We start from the raw sequence: 13,349 nt of genomic DNA, 5'->3' as shown, positions 1-13,349 counted from the left end.
GGGAAGATGTCAGACATTATTTCTGAGAGCTCCTGAAGGACAGGAGAGATCTCCGAGGAACAGAGCAAACATAGCACCAATATTTAAGAAAGAGGCATGGAGACGCAGAGAATTACAGAGCAGTATGTTTAGCTCCAACAAAGTCACTGAGGCAGCCAGTTTGAAATCACCAGCAGAAAATTAGGTGATAAATAATAAACAACATAGATTAATCACAACCAAAGAGGTCAGACAGCCATGTGACAAGATAACAGGCTTAGTCACTGAAGGAAATACAGTGCACTCAGTACACGCTGACTTCAGTAAGATACTTGATATGGTTCCCCATGACATTCCCATAAGGCAATGAAAGCCATGTGTATTAGGTGGAACCACTGTACGATGCTACACAATTGACTAAGAATAGAATAGAGAGAATAGTTATTAATGGTTCGTGATGTCTCACTGGGAGGAGATTTTGACTGGAGTTCTGCCAGTGTCCATTCTGGGTCCAATAGTACTACTTCTGCCTTGTCTCCCTTGTGGCCAGCAAACACTAATCTATGTCAATCACATGCCTCTCCACCTCCATGTTATGTGACTGCAGAAGAGAGGAGGATTTCAAACAAACAAACAGAACTTAAAGTCAGCACTTCCCCTCTTTTCCCAGCATGTCTTGCCCTATATGTCTATGGTGGAGCTGGACGTGTAATTTACAACTCACATAGACATACCCATGCTAGCTCTGATCTAGCCAGCGAGCTAAAAGTAGCAGGTTAGCCATGTCTACACAGGCACCATGACAGGCAAGCCACCCTGAGTAAGCACCTAAGGTTTCAGAAGGGATCGTACCTGGGGAGGCTGGCTACTCATGCCACCTGCGCAATGGCAGCTATGCTGCTATTTTTAGCACAGTAGCTTGATCAGAGCCAGTGCAGGTATGTCTACCCATGCTGGAAATTACACCTCCAACTCTAGTGTAGACATTTCAATCTCCTCAGGGCAAGGGCTAGTTTTATTTGTTTCTTTTGCAGTCCTGAGCTCATTGTGGTTAACAAATAAGGACAGTCAATAACACTAACGCTCATTTTAATGAATGGCTTGGTGGATAGAGTGGAGATATGATGCATTTAGCAATATGCAGCTGATATAAAGAAGGGAAGAAGTTGCACATTTGGTTCTCCAGAGGATGGGCTATTTAAACGTAGTAGGAGTTGATAGATGGGAGAAATGGGCTGAAGTCAATCAAATGACAAAGACAAATGCAAAGAGATTCAGGACTAATCAAATGCACAGATACAGACAGTGAGTATAGCTGGCTATAGTACCACAGAGTAGGTACTGAGGGTTACAGTGAATGACATGCGGAATATGAGAGAGACAGGGTGGGTGAGGTAATATCTTTTACTGGACCAATTTCTGTTGGTGAAAGAGACAAGCTTTTGAGCTACACGGAGCTCTTTTTCAGACCTTCAGCTTTGTGTAGCTTGAAAGCTTGTCTCTTTTACAAACAGAAGTTGGCCCATGGAGAGCTATTCATAGAATCATAGAAGATTAGGGTTAGAGGAGGGCTCAGGAGGTCATCTAGTCCAGGGGTGGCCAACCTAAGCCTGAGAAGAAGCCAAAATTTACCAATGTACATTGCCAAAGAGCCACAGTAATATGTCAGCAGTCCTCGATCAGCTCCACCCACCTCCACTCCCAGCGCCTCCCGCCCACCCACCGGCAGCTCTGCCAATCAGCGCCTCCTCCTCCCTCCCTGCACCTCCCAATCAGCTGTTTCATGGGGTGCAGGAGGTTCTGGGGTGGGGTGAGGGGGAGCAAGGGCATGGCAGGCTCAGGGGAGGGGGTGGGAAGGGGTGGAGTGGGGGCAGGGCCGGTGGCCGAGCCAGGGGTTGAGCAGTGAGCACCCCCTGGCACATTGGTAAGTTGGCGCCTGTAGCTCCAGCCCCGGAGTTGGTGCCGGAACAGCATATTAACTTCTGAAGAGCCGCATGTGGCTCTGGAGCCACAGGTTGGCCACCCCGGTCTAGTCCAACCCCTTGCTCAAAACAGGACCATCCCCAACTAAATCATCCCAGCCATGGCTTTGCCAAGCCAGGCCTTAAAAACCTGTAAGGATGGAGATTCAACCACCTCCCTAGGTAACCCATTCCAGTGCTTCACCACCCTCCTAGTGAAATAGTGTTTCCTAATATCCAACCTAGAACTCCCCCACTTCAACTTGAGACCATTGCTCCTTGTTCTGTCATCTGCCACCACTGAGAATAGCCAAGCTCCATCCTCTTTGGAACCCCCCTTCAGGTAGTTGTAGGCTGCTATCAAATCCCCCTCCCCCTCACTCTTCTCTTCTGCAGACTAAATAAACCCAATTCCCGCAGCCTCTCCTCATAAGTCATGTGTCCCAGCCCCCTAATCATTTGCTTTGCCCTCTGCTGGACTCTCTCCAATTTGTTCAAATCCTTTCTGTAGTGCGGGGCCCAAAACTGGACACAATACTCCAGATGTGGCCTCACCAGTGCCGAATAGAGGGGAATAATCACTTCCCTCGATCTGCTGGTAATGTTCCTACTAATGCAGCCCAACATGCCATTAGCCTTCTTTGCAACAAGGGCACACTGTTGATTCATATCCAGCTTCTCATCCACTGTAATCCCCTGGTCCTTTTCTACAGAACTGCTACTTAGTCAGTCGGTCCCCAGCCTGTAGCAGTGCATGGGATTCTTCCTTCCTAAGTGCAGGACTCTGCACTTGTCCTTGTTGAACCTCATCAGATTTCTTTTGGCCCAATCCTCCAATTTGTCTAGGTCACTCTGGACCCTATCCCTACCTTCCAGAGTATTTACCTCTTCCCCCAGCTTAGTGTCATCTGCAAACTTGCTGAGGGTGCAATCCATCCCATCGTCCAGATCATTAATGAAGATGTTGAACAAAACCAGCCTCAGGGCCAATCCCTGGGGCACTCCACTTGATACCGGCTCCCATCTAGACTTCGAGCCATTGATCACTACCCTCACCCACCTTATCTCTCTAATATCCTGGGGCCAGCATGGCTCTAACAACACCATAAACAATGAGAATATAAGTCAGTGATGGAGTGTTATCACAAAAAATGCAAAAGCCAGACTCACTGGTATGCCCTGGCTGCTTTGTGCTGCTCCAGTGAGCCAAAGCAGTTATGAACCTTGCAAGAAGAAAGTTTCCCCAATTGTAGCTTTGTCCCAGAAGGCTACGTAGGGGACACTTAGCACGAGGTGTTGGGGAGGCAACACTGACTACACATGCGGTTTTCCCGAGTCCATCTGCCTGGGGAACATTTTGCCATCCAACCCAACCAGATGCGCACTTTCTGATGGAAGGTGAATTTGCCTGAGGGAACAGCCTCTCCCTCAGATTGTTCAGGGCTCCAGGAGGAAACAGTAAGGCTCACATGACTTTGCAAAAAGTGGAGATGCCGCCGCTCCCTCTCTCCTTGGTAGAATTCTTAACTATCAGCGCAGTAGAAGATCAGCCATGTCGTAAGTCTTCATAGCCAAGAGTTTCCAGAGTAAGTAGTAACTTGGGCTATACTTGAAAGAAGCCTGATTTGCTGAAAGGGTTGAGCACGTTGTCCCTGAAAAACAAGGCCCTTTAAGGTGGTGTCTCAAGTTGGGCTCCCAGAATCACTAGTCACTTTTGAAAATCTTGGCCCCTGACAATATTAAGGACCTGATTCAGCAAAATACTTAAGTATAGACTGAATTTTAAATATATGCTTAAGGACGACTTCAGTAGGAAGTACTTTTCTGAATAGGGATGGACCTAAGCACAAGCATAAAGTTAAGCATGTGTTTAAATTCTTTGCTGAATGGGAGCTTACATCAGTAAACCACCTTTCAGAGGTGATGGCTGTATTCCAATACCTAGGATTGAGGAAAGAGCTTTTTTTGTCCCAAGAGTTATGCCATTAATTAAAAGAAAATAATATATTCATTATTTATAAACTTATTGTTTGCAACTCCAACACTAGTTGTGGGTTGATAAGCTGGCTTTGAATAGGGAAATGCCTTGGAGTCCAGTGGAACCTATTCAGGATCTTATTTTGAAAGGACCTCAAATCTAAAGAACATGAAGTTTCCATAACCTCTAATGACTGACCGAGTGAGTTATCTGCAACATCAGCTATGGAAAAATGACCTTCTGGAACAGAAATAGTTGGAAAAATAGAATTCCAGGTGACACCATATGAAAGAGCAGCATTCCACAATTATTTAATCACATAGGAATAGATTCTCATTTCTGATCTTAGCAGTTACATGCCTTCTTTTATGGAGATTGTTTCATAGAGCTTTTTAGTACTTGTGTCTTTATTAACAAAAGCTCCCACTAAGCCTAATTGTCTGTAGCAAACAAATGAGCCTGCAGTATTAGATATGTGAGTGGCTCAGCTATTTTGTGTGTCCACTTGTTTTTGTTCTTGTCTTAAGTCCCGATCGTGCAATAATTTCTGCATATGCTTAATTTTACTACAGTAAGTAGTTCCACTCATTTCATGTTAGTAAAGATAAGCCTGTGCATGAGTTTTTCTAGGATCAGTGCCTAATTGCATAAGTTACTCCTTATGGATTATTTCTACAGAATGTAATAGGGACAAATCAGCATTCTATAGAAATTAACTAAAAGGTTTCAATAGAAATTAAAACCTCAAAACCTGTAGAATTTAATGGAATTATATCCTTCCTGTAGAATTTTTAAACTGCTTGTTTGAATGTGATAGAGAGTGATATCCCTGCTATAGACAGCCATAGGTTGGTTTAAAATAATTTTAAAAGGTTACCATGTTCTACTAGATTCTATAGGACTTTTCCCTCAGGTACTTTATTCTTGAATATATAAATATTCATAATGAAAGATGACTAAACTCTTTTGTTTTATCACACTCTGAGAGCCCATGTGTGCAAGAGCAGATCTGTTCTTCCGGGATATTACCTGCCGAGCTCCCATTCACTGTAGTAAGGCAGTGACTATTGGATTTCAGGGGCAATATCAGACCTTCACTGGCCAGTCTCTACTCTAAATATGCTAAGCCTGGAGAGGAGTTGCCTGATTTATGGGGCTCTGTGTTTCTAAATCTCAGGTTCTATAAAGGGAGGATCACCTGGCAAGACCACTTTTAAAAAGTTGTGGGGTTTAATTGAGAGTGACTTTATTGCTCACAGACAAGACGAGCTGTTGGTACAAACCCAGCTAGACACAGTGTAAAAAGGTGCTGTGCAAGCCTCCACCACAAAGGTTTGAAAACAAACTCCAGCTCTGCCTTGCAAATCATTCCCTGCCCACCACCGCTACTCATCCCCAGGTCCTCACATCATTCAAACACAATTCTGTCTTGCCTCCTCCCTCCTCTCTCCGGTGCTGGGCATCCACACAGCTCTGCCAATACACTCCAGTCTTTGCATCCAGAGCCCGCCTTCTAATACCATTCCTCAGCCCTTCATATGGATGAGCCAACAAACCTTAGCCCTGTAGGTAACATCCTCTGCAGTCCGGTTGTGGGTCTCCCATACTCAACTCAACCATATATGTACCGGCACTCAGTAACCCTAACATACCTCTGTCAATGCAGCCCTGAATCCCTGTCCTGGATTGGGTCTCCTAGAACATAGAATAAAAGTGACACACACAGGAAGAGAGAATCTCTCCCCCACATATCTCTTCCTCCTTGTCTTGATCTGAGAACTGCGTGGTCCCTAAGTGTTTGTGCTGAATGGACACCCTCCTTTTGTGTGCATTTCTCCTGCTCCCCACGGTGGGACAGGAGACATCAGCAACCCAAGGGTATGGAAAGAAATAAGTATTTTCGCTCTAAATGCTTTACAACAAGGGACTGGAAAAACTGTTTATTGTCTGACGCTTTCACTGCACAAAGATTGCTGGTAGCCAGCATATTTTCTTATTTTTAAACCCAGGCTACAGCAGGAGGAGAGAGGAGGGGGAGAGTGTTTAAGTGACAGGTGACAATGTCCATCACACTGCCTGGTGATGAAGCACAGAGGATAAAAATAGAGAACATGACCTCACGGCTTTTGGTAGAGATGCCTAAGAGACAAAAGAGAGGCTTTAAAAGGCTTGTGGAGCTGATAGCAAAGGGCTTGGACGCTTGAGAGTTTTGGTTCTGCTCCAGCCTGGAGCCACTCTGCCTCTCTCTCTATGGAGAGCTGTGAGTTAAATGGACTTTGTGACATGCCCAAGTCTCCAGGCCTGGACGCTGCTTTCAAGAGCTTGGATCAGCCCTATGCAGGTACAGACTTCCTTCCTTCCTCTGCTCTCCTAGCCAAACTTTAATGCGTCACCAGAGGAGCACTTCCCTCTCCCATTTGTCTCAAACTGCTGTTGGCCTTTGTGACTTGAATACTTTGAACGTTGTGCCGGGGGGTGGGGGAAGGGAATTAAAGTGCAAGGAATAAAGTGCTTTCTATTGATGAGCTGGGGAGTAGGAACTGTGGGATGGGCAGGAAGCCAGAGTGTCCAGAAGAGACTTAGCAATTGTCTGTAAAGGGCCAGGGAACCTCAAAGCACAGCGAGTCTAGTTCTAATGAACACTGAGGAGGCTGGAATCTTGGAATGATGTGAGATGCTGGGGGCAAACTTCTGACTGGTGGGGAGCTGCATCTGGGTATTATTACTGAGGCCAGGGCCCAGTGCTGGTGGAATTGCACTCTGGCTGCCTTTTAGCCTCCTCTAGTAGGGGTCTACAAGTCCCAAACTCCAGAGCTAAGATCTTTCCCAATGCTCTGCTGCCACCTGTGCCTGCACAGACTTTAGCATGTGAAGGCACTGATCCTTAGCCACGGCTTGCCAATGCAAGAAGTCTCCCCCCTTACAGACCGCAGGGCAAATGTTTCTGGACAATGAGGCTGGATTCATCTCTGGGGCACTGCTTTTCACTCCAACAAGTTTGGAACCAGAACTTGAGTCAGGCAGGGTTCCTCTGACGGGGTGTGTGAGTGAGACTAGCCAGTGGGGGCCTGCTCTGTGAGGGAAATCTCACTGCTCTCCCCTAATGTGCGCTTGAGATGGACTCATTTCCTGAGAAAAAACTAAGTTATGACTGTAGCCCTGTGGCCCCGCTCCCGCACAGCTGAATCCAGAAGGGCAAAGCCAGGGGAGCACCAAGTTGCAGTGAAAGGATGTGAACTACAAGTCTTGATTCAATGATGCTGAACTGACCTACTCTGTAAGAGTGTGGGGAGGGGTTCCTAGCTCAGCACATGCCAGTGCAAAAGGGCCACCCGTTCTTTTCCCATTAGCACACTGGCATTTTTGTTAATTATTTCCAGCCCTCTACGTGCAAGGGGAGAGGGCTGGCTCTTGTGTATGGAGTGAGAAGTAGCTGACCTTTTCCTTGTTGGATCTCTGTCTGGAGCTGCCTTGCTGTAGCTAACCTGGAGCCATGATGTTATGAAATGGCTCCAGGGAAAGCCTGGTGAAGGGTCTTTCATTGGATTTATTGAAAGCTTCCTAGCATCACAACCCCTCTGACATTCTAGAGCCTATTTTAAAAGCCTGGGGTGGGAGTAGATGATATTCCTGAATGTGGTGACCTGGAGCCGCAGGGACCAAATGACACATGCTACAGCTTTGTGACCTTTGCAGATGGGCTGCTTGAGGGCGGGAAGTGGGAGAGGGAAACTACGGCCCTGGGGGTGCTTCAGAGGGCCCAAGAGGATTCGTTAGTATCATGGTTAGGTAAGCTCTGTGGCTGCTGCTGCCCACCCCATTGTGGGCTAACTTGGTCACAACTGTTCTTCCCTGTTGCAGCAATGCCCTGTGGTAAAGTGGCCCAAGGTGAGATCTGTGAGGCTGCACAGCTCACTTCCTGGGGAGAACTAGCAGCATTCCTCAGCAGTACATTGGTGCTCTCTCCTATTCCCACCCCTCAATCCCCCCGCCCCAGATCCAGTAGGGGTCGCCTTAGCAGGGCTGCATGTTGTGTGTCTGCTGCAGGAATGCTGGGGCTCGAAGGACAGGGGAAAGCGCTATGCAGTTTGTTGACGAGCAAGTGGAAGCTTACTGAGAGCATCTCTGTCATGTCTCCTGTGCTGCTCGAAGTGCAGAGGCTGCTGTTAAAGGGATGCAGGGCAGACAAGAAGCAGGGAAAGGTCTTCCCCTCCTCTCCCCCCCGTGAAAAGGGTCAGGAACAAGAAAAAGGAATGAGAAATCACGTGGGAATTATTTTTTCTTTCAGGTTTCTGTTGGTTTCAGAGTCTGAGTTTCTAGTCGTGCCGTGAACTCTCTTCTCACAGATGTCCTTGGGTTCACCCTTGACTCTTTCAAAGCTCCCCCCTCACCTTGCACACTAGGCAGAGAACACGCCGTCCCAACCCATGGGGTTTGCTGGTCAGTAGGCTGGCAGAGGCGGTGGAAAATGCTTAGCCTGTGTTTTTCAGCCAAGGCCGCGACAGGTGTTGGCTTTTCCAGCAGCGAAGGCCATGGGAGAGCCTTTGCAAAAGGATTCTTTCTGGCTTGGCTGACCAGTTCTGAAGGGCAGGCAGCTGGGATTCCTGCTCAGGTGCACAGTGACTCTGTCCTGGCTGGGCACAGGCAAGAGGTTATGGGAGAGCATGAAACATTGCTCTCCCGGCTGCAGGTTTTGTGCTGTCCTTATCCCACCTTTCAGGGGCCAGTGAATGTGCCCACAGCACTGACACTATCCAGCCCAGTTCTCAAGCATCCCACGAAGGGCTAGGGAGGTGGGAGTAAGATGCTTTCCTGCCCTTGGACAGCTGGGCGGGGCCTGCTCACCTAGTAGTTGCTGCATTCTGGGGAGCACTGGGACTGCTTGTTCCCGCTTCCCCCAGGAAGCCCTCCCAGCAGGGCTTCCCAGGGGTGATCACAAGCTGTTCCACCCGCGTGCAAATTGCAAAGTGGGGGATTTAGACTCAGTGTGAAATGTCCTGATGAGTAACAGGAACAATTTTCTGCAGACACATATCCACAACACAACCCACCAGGAAATTCAGTCAGTCGCTTGGCCATCTCTGCTGAGAGAAAGCTCTGGGTCTGAGCAGGTAACAGGGACTGAGCCATCTCTGACCCTTGCCACAGGCTGGCTGTCCAAAAGATGAGGGTCCCTGGCAGTAGGTGGGGAAGCCGCCCCACAGTGTGTGCCTGGAAAAAGAGAGGGCTGCAATTTTCATTACGTTCAAGTCATTTTTTCCTAACGTTCTCGTCAGGGTGAGGTGGGAGTGACTCTCATTTTATGGACGCCAGAAACACTGAATCTAGTTGTTGCCAAAGCTTTGTAAGCCCAGTCCTCTACAAAGCCCTAAACTTTCCTCCTTTTGTCCCTTGCAGAGCTGCACCGCAGTGAAAGCACACAGGAGAAGAATGTAAAAGAAGCCAAAACCAAATGCAGGACGATTGCGTCCCTGCTGACAGATGCGCCAAACCCCCACTCTAAGGGCGTGCTGATGTTCAAGAAGCGCAGGCAGAGGGCTAAGAAGTACACCCTGGTCAGCTTTGGGAGTGTCGACGAGGACCGCTGTTACGAGGAGGAGGATGGTGTCTTCCCAACCAGCGAGTCAGAGTTTGATGAGGAAGGCTTCTCAGATGCCCGAAGCTTAACCAACCACTCGGACTGGGACAACTCTTACCTGGACATTTTAAAGCCCAAGCTGGAATCTGAGCAGCAGCTGGGGCAGACGCAGCAGGGTCTGAGTGAAGCCTCCGGCAGAGGAGCACAGTTATTTGAGCAGCAGAGGGAGAGGGCTGGTCAGTATACGGTGGAGAAAGTTCCAGCTCAGAAGCCAGAGAGCCATCAGCCACCGCCAGGTGTCGTGCCAAAGCAGAGCATGGTGAACGGGGAAGTGCCTACTCCACAGAAGGCCAACACGGCTCCACTGAGTATCCATGTGGAAGCAGTGCAGTTATCCAGCAAGCTGCCGTCATCTACCTCTGCTCAGGTCCAGTCTCCACTGGGCAGCATTGGAGGAGAGGCCCAGTCATCTCCAGGCACAGAGGGCCTCTTCAACAGATCCGCACGACCCTTCACTCCTGGCTTTTCGGGGCAGCGTCCTGTGACTTCCTCCGTCATCTTCAGGCCTTTGGCTCCCAAGAAAAGTAGTGGCAGTCTGGGGGAGAAGAGCACCACTGCTCCACCTTTCTCACCAGTAACTCCTGTGCAACCTCCCACTGCACCAGTGATGGCACACAATGGTCCAGCAAGCTCCTCAACATCTCTGTATATTTCAGCACCAGGTAGGCCAACACCACCAGGGGTACCACAGCCAGCTGCAGGCGGAAGTGCTCCTGAGACTAAGACACCCACAAACCCAGCCATGACCTCCACGGCTTCCATTGTTCTAACTACTCCCTCTAAGCCAGCGGGGGCTACAGCAACACCTCAACCACGAGGGACAGCTTCTTCCTCTTTGTATATCAGCCCTGCACCCCAGCAATCCGGCGTGGTGAGTGGCTCTCTGCTACCAAGCCCACCGTATCCTACTGTCTCCCCAGCTACTGCACAACCTGCTTCTGAGCCCTTAACATCCAGGGAGCAGCGCATTGCAGTGCCTGCCCCCCGAACTGGCATCTTGCAGGAAGCTCGCCGGCGGGGCAGCAAAAAGCCCATGTTCAATACCATAGAAGAGAAGAAGAAGAATTCACCCAACCCTGAGCTTCTGTCTCTGGTGCAGAACCTGGATGAGAAACCCAAAGGTGACCACCCAGGGGCGGGCTTTGAGTCTGGGCCTGAGGAGGACTTCCTCAGCCTAGGAGCCGAGGCCTGCAACTTCATGCAGTCCTCAAGCCGCAAGTTCAAGGCCCCTCCTCCAGTGGCTCCTAAGCCTCAGCAGCAAGGTGCCTCTGCTGGACTAGTAAATGGTGCCCATGACATGCCACAGTTAAAGGGCAAAGGGGCAGAGCTTTTTGCCAAGCGACAGAGCCGCATGGACAAGTTTGTGGTGGAGGCAGCACCGAGGCCAGGCTCCAAGCCCAGGGCACCCTCACCCACCCCTTCTCTACCATCATCCTGGAAGTATTCTTCCAACATCCGTGCCCCACCCCCAATAGCTTACAACCCCTTGCATTCCCCCTTCTACCCCCTGGCAGCAAGCAAGTCTCAGGCTAGCAAAGCAGAGAGCAAAGTGAAAAAGGCACCCAGCCAGAAATCGGGGATCAAGGCCATTGATTTCATGCGCCACCAACCCTACCAGCTAAAGTCGGCCATGTTCTGTTTTGGGGAGCCCTCGAGCGCTGACACACAGAACCCTCTGCCCCAGCCAGCCCAGCAGTCCAGCTTGTCTTTCACCCCAGCCAAGCAGGCACCTGTGAAAACAGCCAGGACCTATGAGATCCGGCGGTTCTCCACACCTGTTCCCATGCCCACTTTGAGCAGCCTGGCACCCACAGTCCTCACTCCCCGCTCTGCCACCACACTGGACGAGCCAGTGTGGAGGACGGACATGACCTCCTCCACACCGTCCACCCCTGCCCCTTTTCAGGCCAGTCCCAGCCAGACCCCAAAGCTGTATGAAAGCTCCCCAGAGCTCAGGCAGATGGGCCAAGGGACTTCCCCACGCCCAGCCTCCTCCTCCGGGTTCCAGGTAGCTAGACCCAGGTTCTCAGCAGCCAAAACTGGGATGCAGGCGCATGTGTGGAGGCCAGGCTCTGGGCACCAGTGAACCAGGAGCTGTCCCCCCCGCCCGCCCCTGCCCCCACCCCCGCCCCCGCATCCCTTCCCTCACGGGCACGACTGGGTGTCCAACCGAGATAGTTTCCCTGGGCTTTCTTTAAAGTGAGCTCAATAAATTGGGGCATGTGAAGCAAAAGGAAGAAAGGGGAGGTCGAGGGGGACTCCCTTCCCGGCCTCCCATCCCCCTTTGTTTTCAGCCTGGCGGCATCACTATGAGCTTTACCAGCTGTGGCTAGAGCCAGAGGACTCAGGAGGAAAGAAGAGATAGGGCGATAGTCTCCAGCCTGCTTCTGCCCACATCTGCACGGCAATGAAATCCAGTGTCTGGGGCCAGGGGAATGGGAGGGGCAGACTGTCATGCTAAGGGGTGAGTAGCGCTCCAGTGGGCTTTAGAAACAAGACTCTGTTAACCCTTTCAGTGCCCCAGTAAGGCAGATGCCATCCCATCGCTGCGGACAACAAGGCACTGCGCACAGAAGGGTCCCACCCAGGCTCACATGGGAAGTGAGTGGCAGAGAAACGACTGAAACCCAGGGTTGCCCCCTACCCCAGTGAATTGAGAAATGAGACAACGTTCCCCAGGCCTGCCTCTGCAGGGGAGCAGCAGGTGCTTTAGGGGACACTGGGACAGGAAGGGGATGTGGGCATCTGCTCAGACTCACAGCTCTCTGCTCACCCTGCTCAGGATAGCCATGGAGTACACATGCTTTTCCAGCAGCCAGGGCTGTGTTTGAGAAGCCAGCAGGGTCCCCCGCTACGATTGTCAGCTTCCTGGAGCCCTTCATGCAGGTAGATGATCCCAGCTGGCTCCAAGCAGCAGGGGACAGTTTGAGGGGCTGAAAGGTCGATGTGGGCCTGTGGTAAGTTTGGAGGAATGTGAGAGGGAAGGAGAGGTTTCCTGGGAAGCCAGAAGAGCAAAGCAAGGCCCAGTTACTGACTGTTTAGTTCAGACACTGTATGTGGGAGAGATGGTTCTGTGGGAGAGGGCAGAGCTGGCTCGTAGTGGAGCCGGGGCTGACTTTAGATTCACACACCAGCTTTTTGGGTCAGTCTCTGCTCTGGCAGGAGTTGTGGCTGCTGGAGTGGAGGCGATGAGCAATGTGAAGTTCCCCTGAGGACACTGCTCAGCTGGGAAGGTCGGCCCCTCACGTGGGCTGACCCAGCCCAGCTGGAGGCAATGGGGAGAAGAGGAGTAGTGCATGAGGAGTCACATTAACCCAGTTAGAGCTTCTCTGGAGGTTTTGATAATTACAGAATAGCCTAAAATCCCCTGGGAAGCATCAGTAACTCACCTGCACAGCTCTCCCCTGCTGGCACTGGGGACATGTGGGTAGTCATTCCTTTCATGGCTTGCTTTAGGGTAGGATGACCTCAGCCACCTGAGCTGTGCATGGACTCTTCCCTACACCAAGAGCATGTGACAAGTAGGGTGACCAGATGGCAAATGTGAAAAATCGGGACAGGGGGTGGGGGGTAATCGGTACCTATATAAGAAAAAGTCCCAAATATCAGGACTGTTCCTATAAAATTGGGACATCTGGTCACCCTAGTGACAAGGGAGCACTCCCCTCCCCCAGGCAGCCATGCAGGGTATCAGCAAGGGCCATGGGTGGGTGGGTGCATGCTGAGCTCTGGGTTGCACATTTCCTGCAGTCTGCCTTCCTGCTCTTCAACCTTGCCCCCTCCCTCTTGTTTC

General features: G+C 50.4%; 1 protein-coding gene across 1 annotated transcript in view; it reads left to right on the top strand.

The window, feature by feature from the left end:
- Positions 1-13,191, top strand: part of SYNPO2L (synaptopodin 2 like) — a 56,738-nt gene extending 43,547 nt beyond the window's left edge. The window contains exon 4 of the mRNA XM_038410596.2: positions 9,316-13,191. Coding sequence (XP_038266524.1) covers positions 9,316-11,642 — 2,327 coding nt within the window. The 3' untranslated portion in view covers positions 11,643-13,191. The remainder of the gene's footprint in view (positions 1-9,315) is intronic.
- Positions 13,192-13,349: the final 158 nt, after the last annotated feature.

This window comes from Dermochelys coriacea, chromosome 7 (assembly GCF_009764565.3).
Source record: "Dermochelys coriacea isolate rDerCor1 chromosome 7, rDerCor1.pri.v4, whole genome shotgun sequence".
Taxonomy (NCBI): domain Eukaryota; kingdom Metazoa; phylum Chordata; order Testudines; family Dermochelyidae; genus Dermochelys; species Dermochelys coriacea.
This window is presented reverse-complemented; position numbering and strand designations above follow the sequence as displayed.